General features: G+C 41.3%; 1 protein-coding gene across 1 annotated transcript; it reads left to right on the forward strand.

Moving 5' to 3' along the window:
- On the forward strand, positions 1-12,271 carry nherf2 (NHERF family PDZ scaffold protein 2). Its single transcript, XM_030435984.1, has 6 exons — positions 1-799; positions 1,148-1,465; positions 9,164-9,355; positions 10,510-10,663; positions 10,955-11,175; positions 11,270-12,271. The coding sequence occupies exons 1-6, from the start codon at positions 593-595 to the stop codon at positions 11,435-11,437; spliced, it is 1,260 nt and encodes a 419-aa protein (XP_030291844.1). The 5' UTR covers positions 1-592; the 3' UTR covers positions 11,438-12,271.
- Positions 12,272-17,084: the final 4,813 nt, after the last annotated feature.

Below are 17,084 nucleotides of genomic sequence, written 5' to 3' on the forward strand. Positions count from 1 at the left end.
TCTTGCGGAGGGGATCTTGTGATGCTTCACGTGAAGCATTTACAGCCTCGTTACTGTTTGCAGGCTATCATTTTCAGCCTGCATGTCGCGGCTACGTCAGGTGTGCGCAGCCGGGGACGTAGAGGTGGCATCTGTTGTTGACGCCTCTTCACTCTCGCACCGGGTCGGACAGGAGGACACACGCCCCGCTGACGAGGAGCATTAAGTGTTACGTGCGAGGAGCAGCTTTCTAATCTCTGATCTCTTGGATTACTCCTCCGATGGACAGGATTTGGCCCCTGTCGGTGGTTTGTGGGCCATTATTTTACGCACGGCGTGCACCACTTTTTTTGCGCGCTCATATTTGCGCCCCTGGCATTTGCATGATGGATTAAACTCATTAGTTTTAGCCTAGTTTTTGATTTGAGTCCCCTGAACAATTGTGGATTATTTATGGACTCGCATCATGCTTAATGATGATGATCTTTTGGTCACAGGAGCGCGCAGCGGTACGTTGGATTAAGAGTCTGGGACCTTCCACCGCTCTTGGGGCAAGCACCTGTTTATTCTCCTGAGACACTTTGACCTGCTTTTCGGCTATTGACGCGCTGGGATGGATAGCGAGCTGAGACCCAGGCTCTGTTTCCTGACCAAAGGAGAGCGCGGATATGGGTTTCACCTGCACGGAGAGCGGAATAGGGGCGGGCAGTTCATCCGCAAAGTGGAGCCCGGCTCCTCGGCGGACCTGGCCGGGCTGCGACCGGGGGACAGGGTGGTGGAGGTGAACGGGGAGAATGTGGAGAAAGAAAACCACCATCAAGTGAGTGATGGCTCAGCAAATCAGTTGTTTTTAAAACTGTAAATCACAGACAAGCGCTTGCGTGCCAGATAGAAGCCAGGAGAGGCACATAAACTCTCTGAGGCGCAGACAATGAGTTCTATACCTGTTCGACCACTTTTTCCTTTGCCCGGGGAGAAGGAGGGGGTAATAAAATGGGTCAATGAGAGCCTTGTGTAATGGGATTCACTGAGTGCCTTTGTCATGCAAAAAAAAAAAAAAAATGGTATGTGCAGGACAGTTCAGGTGAACAAAATGCACTTAATGACGCATACTGTTTAAATTTGTCTTGAGAAAGGCCTCTTTGTCACTCCTCTCTCCTCCCTGCAGGTGGTGAACCGTATCCGTGAGGTGCCACACCGCACCAGGCTGCTGGTGGTGGACAGAGACACGGATGACTTGCTCCGCAGCCGTGGCCTGGCCTGCACAGAGGACCTGGCCATTGAGATGGGGACCCTCTCCCCGCGCCCCTCACCGGGGCCCACCCCTTCCACCTCTCCCTTGCCGAGAGGGAGCTCACCCCAGACACCCAAACCCAACCACACACTCTCATTTCACCCCCTTGCTGCAGAGTCACCCACAAACACGACCACACAAGGCAAGGTCAAGAGATCCTCAGTGACATCAAGTACAGGCACAGACACAGAGGTAAGGCTGGACATCAACACATCAGATAGTTTTAATCAGAAGAAGATGGGGGACAGAGCGCTCACTCTGAAGTTGAAGTGGGGGCAGTGAGACAATGTTACTGTGTTAATACTGAGCACTGTTTCTACCTGATGTCTCTCTGGCACTAATCTGGAAATGAGCTCTTATGTGATCTGCTGGCTGGATTCAGTCCCAAAGCAGTGCAGTGCCTTTTTAAAGCGTCTGGAAACTTCTCTCAACAAACAGGAGGAAAACTGCACAGACCTCAAATGTGATGATGAGGGGAGAAAAAACAGACTGTATTGTCCCTGAAGGACAGTCTTGTACCAGAGAGTGTTCAAATTTCAATGAATGAAGAAAAAAAGCAATAGAGGGAAAAAAATACAATCTTTGTTAGTAAATGGCAATATGTGATCAATAGCATGATATTAAAAGTAACACTTTCTAATAACAATAATTAATAAATGGTAAAATAATAGTTCTAAAGGTAAGTTAAAGGTACAATGTGTAAACATTTTAGTTAAAAAATTCAGAATGTGCGCAAGTAACAGTTTTGATGTTAGGCTGTCAGCTAGCCCCGTCCCCTACTGCTGCCAGTCTGCTGTGCTAGCTACATAAACAACCGCACCCCCCCGGTCCCATTCTTGAGTGCTGTCTGCATTGCTTACGTCAGCTATAGTTAGCAGCAGTTAGCGGTTGCTCTGGTGATATGATGCCCCATGTTTTACAGGTGGGCAATTCTTACATATTGCACCTTTAATAGTTATTTCACTGTGAACAAACAATGAAATACTAAAAAAAAGAAAGAAAAAAACATGAACATTAATTGTAAAGTTGGAACTGATGTTTGTAATACTTGGTAAATGGTTGTAGTTAATCTATAAACACTTGCATTTGTAATTTATGATACTTTATAATTACTTAATAAATGGTTAGTATTGTTTGTTAACAGTGAAATAACTGTTGACTAAAGCTTAATTAACTGTTAATTTATCATTTATTATTGATGGTTATAATAAAGTGTTACTGTTTTGCAAACTTTGTAGAAAAAGAAAATAGTATGGGCATTGTTGTTAAAAAATAATGTTGCAAATGATGCTGAAAAGCCACAAAAGGCAGCAAGAAAACATCGGTATTAATCCCTGCTTTACATGTTGAATTAGTAATGTTTGTTTTACTCAGCTGGGTGATGATTCCTTCACAACATGAACACAAAAACACAACTTGTACGAGACAAGCCCTCTTCTTTTCAATCAAAATTTGGCACTGAAGTCCACTGTAATGCATGCAAATTGAAAAGTAAAAGAGTGAATTACTAAATATAACTGTTAATGAAACAGTAACTGTAACTAAACAAGGTCTAAAAGGGTTTCACACCTCCTCTCTGCCACGGTGCAGCAGCAGGTTTTATTGTCCTGTTGTTAAATTTTCTCTCCTATTCAAACATCTAAGAGTAAGATCTGAACCCATTGATCCACCTGTTTGCAAGCTGCTGTAGTCTCCAAGCAGTGTGGGCATTTTAAATGCACACTGTATTTAAAGAGTGCTTACTCTCGGTTGTTGTAAACACCTCACACGTTCAGCTGTAGGATTGTTCCCGCCTGACTGCAGAGCCTTGATCTCTGCTCAACTGAACGCACTTCCTGCAAAAAACATACCAAACTGGAGGTACTGTTTAACCAAACTGGACGGCTGTGTTGGAATGATAGTGTGACAGATAGTTCTCACTTCACTGAGAGTTGAGCGTGCCTTAAAACAATTGTCCCCCTGTGTTGTTCTATTTTGCCTACAGGTCTTGAAACTAATTAAGTGAGGGTTAAGCTACTAGTTTTTACTCAGATAAGTTACATTCTGGATTTCTTTTCCTTTAAAAGCCTTTTCTGTTTGGATATTTTACTTTCTGACTTTCCATCAAGAGTTCAGATGTTATCGCTCACTTAGTCTGCTCAGCTTTAATTTGTGCCGGTTTTCACAAAGCTGGCTATGAGTGTCTGCTGGGATGAAAGAAAGGCCTGAGCAGACACGGGAGGGATCAGATTTTAAGATTGCAGTGTTGCACAATCAAACCTCCTTTGCATAGGTGCTGTTATCTATTTGTATTTATTTTGGGCACACAGTCTCCTGCTGTGGGAGCTCACACACCTCTGACCTTACAGCTAAAAAAGCGATCAGGTATAGTTAGGAACACTCTTTGGTCTGTTGTCAAAGCATTGTTAATGTAAAGATGATAATCCTGCGATTTCCCAAATGTCTGAGCCAGCAAGTGTGCCAGGGTGAAAACAAGATTTCCACAATTGCAAAATCACCATGACATCTTAATGTCAGCCAGGCTGCAGGAATAACCGGGAACTGTCCGTCAGAGATTGGGCTCAGTGTTTGGACTCCAAACAAACCTGCCATCTGTTTAGCTGCAGGGAAGGGTAAATACAGGCTGCCCCTTGGCTGGCCATTGCGGCTCTCTTTCTCAGTTTTGGTTATAGGTTCAGATCAAACAACATCATTCACAACAACACATGTAAGACACCGTGTAAGTGGTTACATAACCACCAACTGTGGCTCCAAATGTGAGCTGACCGCTTCAATCAAAACATAACTTTATAATCAAATCAAATCAAATCAAATCAACTTTATTTATATAGCACCTTTCATACATGTAAAAATGCAACCCAAAGTGCTTTACATTAAAAGAAAAGAAAATGAAACAGACCCCCTTAACATCCCCACTCCCCGCACCCTCATTCATGTAACACGAACACACACACACACACACACACACATGCACACACACCCTTGAGCATACTACACTGATATGTACACCCCACCCCCCACCCCCCACAAGATAAAGTGGAATATGGCTGAGCACTGATAGATCAAGTGAGGAAACACCATCGTATGGGAGCCATCCCCACTGAGAGCCGTCCAAGCCCACGTCCACAGGGGACGCCGCCAGAGACAGCCCCAACCCAGACAGATAGGGGCCCATCCCGCAGCCGTAAGGCTGTGGGGCAGGACTCCCCAACTGTCAAGGCCCGGACAACCCCCAGGACGGCACCCCCGTAGGCAGGCCAGACAGAGCTCCCGGAGTGGATGGCCCCCATGAGGAGAACACTGGAGCTGGAAACTAAGAAACAATAAATTAAAATAGATACTAAAAGAAATGAAAAACCTCCTAAGACAACATAAATGAATGTTAATATAAATTACTAAGAGCAAAACATAACTTTTAAGCACTAAACCCGTAAAAGCAGCATTAAAAATAAATAAATAAATAAATGAATAAATAAATGAATAAATGAATAAATAAATGAATAATAAAACCTTTAAGAGAAAATTAAAGGACAAAGAAAAATGACAGGACAGTATAAATGAGTGGAACTAGATGAATAAAAGGGGACTCAGTTAAAAGCTAAATTAAAAAGGTAAGTCTTGAGCCTGCGTTTAAAAGCATCAACAGACTCAGCGGCCCTGAGGCCCTCCGGCAGGCTGTTCCACAGGCGAGGGCCGTAATGATAAAATGAGGCTTCACCAAAGGTTTTGGTTCTAACATTGGGAACAGATAAAAGACCAGTACCGGAGGACCTCAGGGTCCGCGAGGGCTGATACGGTAAAAGCAGGTCAGACAGATAAGAAGGCCCAAGGCCGTTAAGACACTTAAAAACTAATAAAAGAACCTTAAAATCGATCCTGAAGCACACAGGGAGCCAATGCGGTGATTCCAAAACTGGTGTAATGTGAGCCCGCTTTCTGGTCTTTGTCAGCACCCGTGCAGCTGAGTTCTGGAGCTGTTGCAGCTGTGAAATGCTCTTTTTTGGGAGACCAGAGAGCAGGGCATTACAGTAATCTAACCGGCTAGAAACCGATCGTTGTAGTATTTCTGATGTGTGGAATAAAATCAAGCCCAGAGTTGAAAAGAATGCCCAGGTTTTTTATGCACTGTGAGTGTTTAAAAGCATTTAGTTTTGGTAAATGTTTCTCTCTTTTGCCTTCAGGATCAATAATTAAAACCTCTGTTTTGTCCTGGTTGAGCTGTAAGAAGTTCTCTGCCATCCATGACTTTATATCTAAAATACAGTTGTAAAGCTGTGTATCATCAGCGTAGCTGTGAAGATTGATGCCGTGCCTCCTGATGACGTCCCCAAGGGGAAGCATATATAAATTAAAAATTATTGGACCTAAATTGACCCTTGGGGCACCCCATACTTAAGTTCATGCGTTCCTGAGGAACATGTATCCATACTTACAAGAAAGTGACGATCTGTGAGGTAGGATAAAACCAGTTAAGAACAGTACCAGAGAGGCCCACCAGGTGTCTGAGTCTATTTAACAAAATGTGGTGATCTACTGTATCAAAAGCAGCGCTTAGATCCAGTAGCACCAGGACTGACTGTTTCTGAGAGTCCATGTTACACCTGAGATCATTAACAATCTTCACGAGGGCTGTCTCGGTACTGTGGTTCATCCTGAAACCAGATTGACACTGTTCTAAAATATTGTTGCTGTTTAAAAAAAACATTTAATTGGATATAAACCAGCTTTTCTAAAATTTTACTTAAAAAGGGTAAGTTGGATACAGGTCAGAAGTTGGCGAAAATATCAGGATCCAAATTGCTCTTTTTCAGAAGGGGCTTCACCACTGCTGTTTAAAGGCAGTGGGGAAGACACCCGTCTGGAGAGAGCAATTCACAAGATTTAAAGTTCAAACTCAAAGAATGCATAAAATTGTTTTAAGACTGATGTGGGAATTGGGTCTAAAAAGCAGGTTGTTGGGTTAACTCAGGAGAAAACTCTACCGAGTGTTTCTGCATCAACCAGGGCAAAAAGCTCCATTGTCTCCTCAGATAAAAGCGATGGTTCAGGTCTGTTAAAAGCAACATTGTTTTGTTCTAAAAGAGTGGTTCTAATGCCATCGATTCTACCTCTGAAGTGGTCTGCAAAGTCCTCACATAGATGGTTTGTTTGTTATAAGGTCCACTAGCATCTTTTTAGGAATTAAATTATATTGTGCAGATGTGTCCACCTCCTCTTCCTAGAGTAACATGAAGGCCAGAATTAGGACAGGTATGCATTTTGAAAACACGTCATATTAGTGAACACATATTGGCAAATGACTAGTTGCTTTTTGTATGCCTTATTCTGATATTCTTATTTTCTATTCTTTAAACAAGAATTTTCCCTAAATAACCTCCCGTTTGCTACTTTTGATAATAAGTAAGGAAGTTGTTGTACATGATTTACGATCGTCTTATGCTTTGCTCCAAATGGGCCTTATAAGGTGATATTATTCTGATGTAACACAACAGTTTCCAACTTTCCAAGTCCACAACACTTGTCTGGAGCTTCACAGCAAAACAGGGTTGCAGCATTCTCCTAAACTACTGAGTTAGATGGAGACTTGTTTTGAGAGGTCACAAAAACAACCTTAAACAGTCATGAAATGGCTCCATACAGCTCATCCATTTTAACCCAAGTCTCTTAAAAACAGTATTTACACACTTTTTAAAAGAAGGGGTGCGCAGGTGGTGGAGTGGTTAGAGCTCATGCCATATACGTAGCCGACCCCGGTCCTTTTCTGCATGTCACAACCCCCTCTCTCTCCCATGTTTCCTATCTGTCTACTGCTTAATAAAGGTGTCCATGCCAAAAAAAAAAATCTTAAAAAAAAAAAAAAAAGAAATCTTCACTGTAGCCACTATGGTACAAGTATGCACCCAGTTTGAAGTAGGTGCCTGAGCTCAACAACAGTGTAAGAGTGTTAATTTTGTCGAACTTTGGGCTCTTGGGTTACGCTAGAGGAGCTGCATGGAGCCATAAATGTTTTTTTTTCATTAACTTTTGTTTTTTATGTTTTAGAACTATTCCCCACTAACCCCAGTTGTTAAGAAGAAATGCTTCACCGCTGTTTTGCTTTGAAGCTCCAGGAATGTTTTGTGGACTATATTTTGGATATTGAGTACATTTTCATTTTTCGGTGAACTTATCCTTTAAGTTCTTCTAACTACGGAAGTGTTCCCCATTCCTAAAGTCAGGTTTTGGTCATTACTAGCACCTTGACACTTATTATCATCATTTAGCAGCAATTAGGAGGTTATTGAGGGAAAACCTGTAGTTAAAGGCCTGGTAGTTTTAGAACATGGTCTTGCATTAATAAGGTATTATTAAGGCATTAATAAACGCTTTGTAATGACTAATAAAAAGCCAATACATGACTGATTTGCATGCCCTTAAGCAACTACTTCATGTTATTATGTGGCCCCTTTAGTGTTACACACATTTTTTAAATAATATCCCTATCTTTCAGGGCACAAACAGGCCTTTTCAGTGACCATTTTTAAGACAACCTTTAGTTTATTTTACTACATATGAAACTGATCAAGTACTTGGCCTCCTCTTTTCTCTTTAGGGTGGTAGACACTGATTTGGTATCCATCCTGGTTGCATCATTTTCTAGACATTTTCAACGATGGCTTCTGTATGTACCGTATGTGAGTAATTGTTTCTGTCCACTAATTCAGCATCTCCAATTAGGAAACCATTATTAATCCAAGGCTGACCCCAGTGAAGCCCTGTGCTTTTCATGTGCTTTTTAGGCATACAAAGACACACGCTCACACTCTTTATACACACACATAATCTCTTTGTGTCATCCGTCCGCGCCTGTGTCACTCGTCTTGTGACATTCACGCTGCAAATGTAAATACAGACGCAATTTCATTGTTGCATGATGTTATTATGACAGCAGGTGCCCATATTCAGTTGGCTTACGTAACCACAGTGGTGGCTGCTATCACAGCCATGCAAGAGGGTTAGCGTGCAGGCACACACACGCACACAATTCCAACAACTTAAGATATTTGATTTGATATGATAAGCAAATTCTCACATTTGAGAAAGTAGGACCAGTATGTGCTTGAAATTACTTATAAGACTTACTGATTCTCAAAATTGTCCTCAGTATATTTTTTGTCAATCAACTACTTGATGAATCGACTTGTGTCTGACTCGATTATTACAATCACAACATGGTGTATCTCTAGCAAACGCTACTCAATATTTCCAGGTCAGTTTAGTGTGAAGGCTATGTGTGTCTCAGTTAATTTGGGCCGACATGACAAAAATAGTAAACAGGCCAGCAACATAAACAGATCTTTAAAACCAGCGGGACACATAGTGACCTGTCACCACGCCGATCTGTCACAGAGGTTGTTCTGTTCCCTCGCTACGGCTGACAGGCAGAGATGTACACTGCTACAGTGATAGATGTATGGACACACTCTCTCTATGTGTATGTGTATGAGTCTGATTTTGATGGAGCAGAAAGGACAGAGCGATCTGTCAGGAAGCCCTCAGGTCAGCTCACCCATGAAGGTGCAGTCACAGTAGTGTCACCAGTCACTATCCTGGATCACCCTCAGGATGGGGGACCAATGAGTTGCCCTGGCACAGAACACACACACACACACACACACACACACACACACAAGGTACACAAGATGCACCTTGTATAAGAGAGGTCGGGTCGGAAGGTGGCTAATGCATGTTTCAACTCTTGTCATTGGTCATTAGGCTCAGGATGGGTCTTAATGTCTCTCAGGTAGATCCACTTATCCCACTCTGCTCAACTCTGAGACCACTGGTTTGTGGTCGCTGACACTTTTTCCTGCTCTGTGGATTTGTAAACTTCCTTATGTCCCATTATAGGTGCAGGTGCAGTCCTCACCAGAGCCACCAGTTGAGCTTGTTCCCCGTCTGTGTCACCTGGTGAAAGGGGAGCATGGCTACGGCTTCAACCTGCACAGCGATAAGACAAAGCGCGGACAGTTTGTGCGTTCGGTGGACCCCGATTCAGCTGCTGAGAGTGCAGACATCAGACCTGGAGACAGACTGGTGGAGGTACAACTAATCAGCACACACACATTACAATAAATGGGGCAGAAGGGTGACCCACATCCCCTTCATCAGAGTAGGTGCATGCAACTAGATTTTTAGGGAACTGATGGGGTAAACAATGCCTCCACTCCCTGTATTTATCAGGTCTGTGCACTGGCTTGATGTGTGATTGGATTAGAGACGATTAGCTGGATTTAGAGTGGGTGGGAGAAAGTGGTGTGTAAAGGAGGAAAAGACGATGAGGGATAATCTTGAATGGAAGTGTAGAGGAGGCGCTGGTGTTGTTTGTGTCTTAATGTGGTGGACATACATGCATGTCTGCGTGTGCGTCACAGACTTATAGATAGGTGTGCTTGCACGAGAGGAACATTGTTTCTATTTCCTTCTGTATGAGGAGCTTAGAGGAAGAGTGTGGAGGCAGGAAAGAAATTCATGCAAATAAACTGGCTTTACTCAAATCACAGATCTGTTTTTGGTCAGTGAGGCCTCTGCTTGTGTTTTGCCTACGTCCTAATTTCTTCCCTGTCTCTTGTCTGTCTTTGAAATATTGTCTTTGGCAGTGGTTTCCACCTTTACCCCTAAGGGGACCCCTTTGCTATCAATGGCTAAACTGATGACCCCTGACTAAGTGACATATTTTATGAATGATAATAAAATGATATAATGAAAATAATCTTTATTTATGTAGCACCTTTCAAACACAAAGTTACAAAGTGCTTTACAATTTAAATGGCTAATGGTTTTTCCATTCTGGGTTACTGTAGAAATAATTGCAGTGCGTAAGGTTTTTAACAATGATGCATTTTTATGAGTTTCTCTTTTGCCAAATTCAGTGTTTTCCTCTCCCTGATGCTTGACTATTGCTCTTGTAGCACTAGGTCTGTTTTTAAGTTAATGTCTTAAATAGTAACCTAAACCTTAAAAACAACACTTTCATTTAGTTTCTTCACAGATATGAATACAAAAAATGCTGAGATATAGGCCTCTTTTTTTCTTATACCCCTTAAAATCAAGAAAGACAAGGAACCCCCTGCAAAGATTTGGCAACCCCTAATAGGGGTCAGGACCCTCAGGTTGGGAACCAGATGTCTATCCATATTTTATCTTTTTCATCTTCACTTTCCTCCACTGTGTCTGTTTCCTCTAATGTTTCTCAGGTGAACGGTGTGAACATAGAGGGCCTGAGGCACTCTGAGGTGGTGGCCCTCATCAGAGCAGGAGGGGAGGAAGTGCGCCTCCTAGTGGTTGACCCAGAGACGGATGAACTCTTCCACAGCCTGGGGATCACCCCCACCACCAGCCATGAAAAAGGTCAAATTGTACACGCACACATATTTGTACTTGTGAGGACCCTCATTGACATAATGCATTACACATCTCCAATAGCCTAACCTCAACAATGACAACTAAACCAAATCAATTTCTGAACCAACCATTAAAACCAAATCTCAACCATCAAACAACCCTTTGAAATCGTGATGATTGGCCAAAATGTCCTCACACTGTTATTTAAAAAGATGGTCCACAAGTATACACATAAACACACACACACACACTCTTTCCACTCCCAAACGTCTAATGTGTTTCTGTTTTCTCTCACAGAGGTCTATGTGGATGATTCAGCCTCAGATAGCGCCCCGCCCACCCCGTCTCCGACCACTGAACTCCCTGTCACAGGCCTGCCAATCATAAACGTCACGCTGACAGACTCCCCAATCGCAAAATCGTCTCCAAAATCCCGGACCAACGGGAGCTCAGCATCTCAGTCCTCAAGAAGTTCCAACACCCAATCAGAGATCAGCAGCTCGGACATGAGCTTTCAGGTGAGTGAGCCAGTGTGAAATTAATAATGTAAGTCAGAAAACAAGTTGATGTGAACGTGTGCATAAAACTTTGATATGTCTGTGTGTATGTTAGGTTCCAGATGAGGACGACAGGCGTGCTTCGGACCCTTTCGTAGACAGCGGCCTGCGTCTGAGCCCAACAGCTGCTGAGGCTAAACAAAAGGCCCTAGCCTGTCGCAACAAGAAGAGAGCACCTCCTATGGACTGGACCAAGAGACAAGAGATCTTCAGCAACTTTTGACTGCAAAATGCAAAAAGGAGAGACAAAGAGAAGTTCGAGAACTGCATAGAACATGGAAAGATGTTGTAGTTCCTAACTGTTATATTGTTATCTTAAGTACTGTGCCTCAATCTTGCAGAGGCACAGGAAAATAAAAGGAAAAAGAGATGGTTAGTGACATTGATATTATCTTAAATTCTGTTCTGTGATGCCAGATATAAAATAGTATTGTCTAGATGCTTACTTCACAGTATCTTTAAGGGACAAAGACTGAGGAACACACTGCGTAAATGACTGACAGAACTTCTACTGAGGGACTCATCCATGCAAATGGTGCCTGCTCAGCACACAGAGTGTTTCTCTTTATTAAATCACAGCCATTTCAGAGCCATGAGTAGTGACTTTAATCCTGTACCAGCCTGTTTTGTGCCGTGTTTGCTACAGATAGATTTTCCTGTTGCAACTTTGGTAGGTTCTGCTTCTTGAAATAGTTTCATGTCTTTTCAAATTTCAGTGAGCTCATTGTGAGTCCTGGATTAGCTGTCTTGATATTAACATTTTGTTGTGTCGTTTGTAATTTAGCGCGTCATTTTAAATGTAAATACAGAGGAGATGGGAGAGGATAAGTTAAGAAATGATGTTGGATCACCTCAGTGCTTCTCTTCAATGTCATAGGGACAAACGTAAAGAAAAGAAAGAGATGGTTGAATAGAAAGAAAAAACTGTTGAAACTCTGATCTGTTGTTGGAGCCCTTTGAGGATAATTTTTTCCTCAAATGTGCTTGGTTGAAACTTGTCACAATGTAAAATAAACTCTCGGATTATGTGTAAATGCCACAACAGAATGTCAATCAATGCATGTTTCAAGATTCAATTTATTTATCATTGTACAACCGAAATTGTTGAAGAGAACGAGTCCTCTGACATGATTTTGTATGGCAGTAGCAGTTTCAGCATTAACACCACCAACCATGACAAATCAAGAGCAGAAAGAAACAGAAATGATCTGAAAACCACTGCATTACTTTTGCCACATGTGTACTATTAACACAAAATGTATATTTATTTTGTTAATAACACAGTTAATGTCAATGCCTGTAAACCACCGTACCCCGTTTTTGAAAGGCAGATGGTTTAGTTGCACCTTGTGACTTTACCTGCACTCAGCCCTCAGTAGCCAGTTCTACCTTCTTTATGACCGGTTGCCATCATCTGCAAACAGCGTGTCGCTCAACACACCAGCAGTGGAAAGTAGCCCGCATTTTCCAAACAGTATTTGTATTTTACTTGAGTATTAGTACTCAAGTAGCAGTACCATTTTAAGCTACTTTAGTAGATTTATCGACATAAACCTACTATGAGTTTCTAGAAATATACAGCCTATTGTTAAGGGTTGAACTTCCTGAGGTATATAAAGCATGGTAGTTAAAATAATCCCCACCATTGACATATTAGTAATGTTATAGTAATAATAATATATTATAGGACATGACACCGTAGAGTTAGAAGGAGAGGGCCTTTCCACTGCTATTGAGATTTAACTTGTAACAGAGCATATTTACAGTGTGACATTGCTACTTTTACCAAAGATTCACAACAGTTACTCACCAAACAACAAATCAATCACCCATAGATACACCACCTTAGCAAATAGCAAAGCATAGAGTCTCTACACTATACAACATTACCAGAAACAACATGCAACTCTCAAAGTATGATTATTATGTTTTCATTATATGGTACTCTTCTATCTTGCTGCGTGCTTCTGTTTGCAAATGACCAGCACAGAGGGACAAATGTCAGACCTCAGATAAGGCCAGGGCCTTAATTTGTCACCCTCTGATCTGAACAGACTTTGAACTTTCATACAGTCGTCTGCGGTTATAAGGGTGCCATTTAAGAAGTGTCTCCCTTTCTCAGACAACAACAGTACATCCATTGAGACATGTACAACGGGCCAAATAAGGACACCTACAGGACAGGAAAAGCCTGTTTGTGTGCATAATAAAGGCATGTAGATCAATTCCTGCCTTGAAATTATTTTTGTCTCAGAACCAAAAAAATGTTTTGTAACAAGCGGTCCTGGAAACAAAGAGTTTCCATCACCAAAAACTCACTTGCTACACCCTCCGTTATGACATGTGCTTATACAGTTACCCCCCTATAGGAGGGACATAAGTATATGTTGGGATGTAGTCAGTGACGGAGAGGTAATGAGGTCTCAACTTTCCTGAACTCACTAGGCTACAGCACCACCCTAAGCCTCAGGGTAGGAACAAGTAATATCAAAGGATGAAAACATGACCTGCTTTGTAACAGAAGCCTGTAATTACGTGCTTGAGAGAAATCAGATCAGTGGTTTGTTGGTTATTTCTTACAGACTTGTAGGTCATTACAATTGTTCTGACCCCAGAGCAGTAGATGACTCTGAGAGAAACAGAAACACACATGCTTTGTGAACATTTGATAGTCTACTGCTGCCTCTGACATGAATGAAAGCAGATTTCTATTCCTGGAAAGACTGAAGGTCTGATTCCACACAAAAAACAATCTCTCAGTCGCAAATACAAAAGCTGCTGTACAGATAACAGAATGCCTCTGAGTGTCAGTATAGTCACACGAGTCTAGATTTTAGATTTTACTTTCATTTGCTGTATCTCTTGATAATATTACAATTGCATTCAAATTAAAGGAGACATATTAAGCTCATTTTCAGTTTCATATTTTTATTTGAAGTCATTACTAGAGTAGGTTTACATCCTTGAAACACATTAGTTTTTTCATACTGTCAAACGCTCTGTTTCAACTCCTGTGTCTTTAAGGCGAACACAGCCTCCTCTGATTGGTCAGATCACACACACCTGACCCAGCACCTCAGACAACAGCAAGAGAACAGCTGGCTAAATTAATTGTGTTCATGCCAAACTAGCTGCTGGGCACAAATAATAAAGATGTGTGACTTAGTGTCATGAAGGAAAAAAAACTAGAAAGTATAATAGATGCAATGGTATGTTACACCACTGCAGGTGGTAAACAGTCCGTCAAACTAAAATCAGTATTTGAAAAGCTGTATTTATAACAAGCTACCTTACAAGGCAGGCATCTACTTCAAATGTGTCTACATGAGTATTAAATAAAGTTAATCGATCCTCTTTCAACATTTATGTTTAGATGGACAAGAGACACGATTTTCAGTTGAAAGTAGCTGAGACCTTCACCTTTAGTGAGATAGTCTTTAATTTTGTGAAAGTGAAATTAAGCTTTGGTAAAGATCAATAAGGAAAGTCTCTTCCCTGTTCCTCACGGTTGAATGTCTGCCATTACTGGTTCTTCTCCACCAACCACCAGAGGATTCAAGTCGACTCCCTGCGGCAAGTTCTGGGTCTGCCCTGGGTCTCCTCCCAATTGGTCGTGCCCAGAAACCTTTTTTTTCCCTCTTTAATTGAACTGAGACTTGCTTGGACCAAATGACTTGAGTCACATGTCTGACAACCACAATTGGACTCCCATCCAATGGCCAATCATCATCATGGACCAGCGCTGAGTGAAGATTCTTCAAATTGATAGTCAAATGTTTCTGTTGCCAACGACAGTAAAAATGATTAAATGCTTCCAGCTGATCTCTCTGTAAAACTGACCATCTTCTCTGGCTTCCTCTGTCATACGTACAAACACCTCGAATGAAAATGTCAGCCACAGACATCCTGCGAAGGTGATCCAGACACATTCGGGATCACGTAATTTATCCAGTGATATCCCTGCAATGAGAGAACCTGCTGGAGCTGGAAGCTTAGTTTTGGAGAAATACACAGAGTTACATAATGCATCATGTACTGTAATTTTAGATTGGAGGTGATAAATCAGCTGCTGCTGAGCTGTGTGAGTCTTTACAGTGTCTAATTTCTCTCTCTCACACACACACACTCTACTCAAGTTGAAACCACTGGAATATGAAATGTATCAGTTAAGCCTTCGGTTGTGGACATCTGTGTGGAATAACGTTCATCATTCGTAAGGGTTTCTCCTTTTTCTTCTGCACTCAGCACTTCAGTTTTCCACAATGCTTCCGTTTCTCACAAAGCACACTGGACTGGCGACTAACATCCAGCCTTCAGCATGCATGGCATGATTCATTTCAAGAATCCAGTGATTTTACACACATAAACTATAAATAATATAATAGACTCAAAGCATTTTATTTCCATTCCCACCTCCAAAGAAAAGAGAACATGACTGGGAAAGGGAATCCACAGGAAAACAAAGGGTACCAAAGTCTTTCTGCCAAATTGCAACAATATCATGCTCTTTATTATATAAACAAAATTTATACTTTGACGCATCTCATCCCTATTTTGTTCCCATCATCTTTGCTCCTAGTCAAAAATCAGTCACACCCTTCCTTTGTTTAAAACTCTACAGTATCATCAGAAGAAAACGGATCATTCAGATACAAAAACTGTTCCTGAAACTATTAACATCAGGTACACAAGTACAAAAAAAAACAAATCACTAAAATGATCAAGCAACCAAAAAAATGTTCTCGTACAAGCTTTGAGCTGAGAGACTGTGGAAATGGAGCTAGACTGGAGTTTAGATTGTCTCGTACTTGAAGCGAGTACTGATTGATTATTTGATTGATCTCAGTGGTCACAGTCTAGGTCAAATCAAGTGCCAAGTTTGCAAATGTCTATGCGCTGGACATTACTGGCAGAATATCAATGCAAAAATATAGGTCCCTGTAATCGGTTTTGCTGGCAAATCGTATTTAATAATTAATCTTGAAAGCCCTTCAGTGCCTGTACTTTAACATCACAATGCACATATTGAATATTGAAATAGCAGCTTGTCTTTACTTATTGTCTGAACTTATTTGAATTTAAGTGGCTCTTTGGCAGTGTCCTAGCTGTTGTCTGTTTTACTGTGCTCTCATTGTGACTTGAGGTGGTGTGTTGGTGTGTAAAGGGCAATCATATTACTCTGTAATGTACGCCAAACACGCACCGCTGCACACACACATTCACGCACACACAGAGTGAAAACATACACAAAGCATGCACACAAAGTAGGCTGGGGCAGGCTACCCTTCCGAACAACATATTAATTTGCACCTCTACTGTGCACACATCATATAAATGCCATCTAATTATCCAATACATGCTCATAGGCAACAAAAAAAAAAGTTACAGTACTCATGCGCACCTATTCATGCAGGATCTCACACACATGCAGGATCTCACACACGTACACACACACCTCAGCAATATGGCAAAGTTAGTCATTGTAAAAGTGCGGATTAGTCCCAGTTTCACAAAGTTGTTTTTATTTGCCATTTAGTATTGGGATATTTTTGCCAGTCAAAGACACTTAATTTCACAGTGCAACACAGTATGACAAACACTGACATTAGGGTCAAGACATATCATATGGGTGAGGTTAAAAAAAAAACAACAAAAAAAAAAACGTCCATACAAAAACAAAAAAAGGTAAAAATAAAATAAAAAGTGCAAAAAAACAACTTAACAGTCACTGAAAATAGCATTAATTCAAATATTTTTTTGCGTTAATTGTGCGAATTTTAAGTCCACTATAGAAACAAATATTTTCAGTAGCAGCAAAACAAAAAAGAAAAAAAAAAATGAAAGAATATGGACAATTTTTAAAACATTAT

This window comes from Sparus aurata, chromosome 1, assembly GCF_900880675.1.
Source record: "Sparus aurata chromosome 1, fSpaAur1.1, whole genome shotgun sequence".
NCBI classification, from domain to species: domain Eukaryota; kingdom Metazoa; phylum Chordata; class Actinopteri; order Spariformes; family Sparidae; genus Sparus; species Sparus aurata.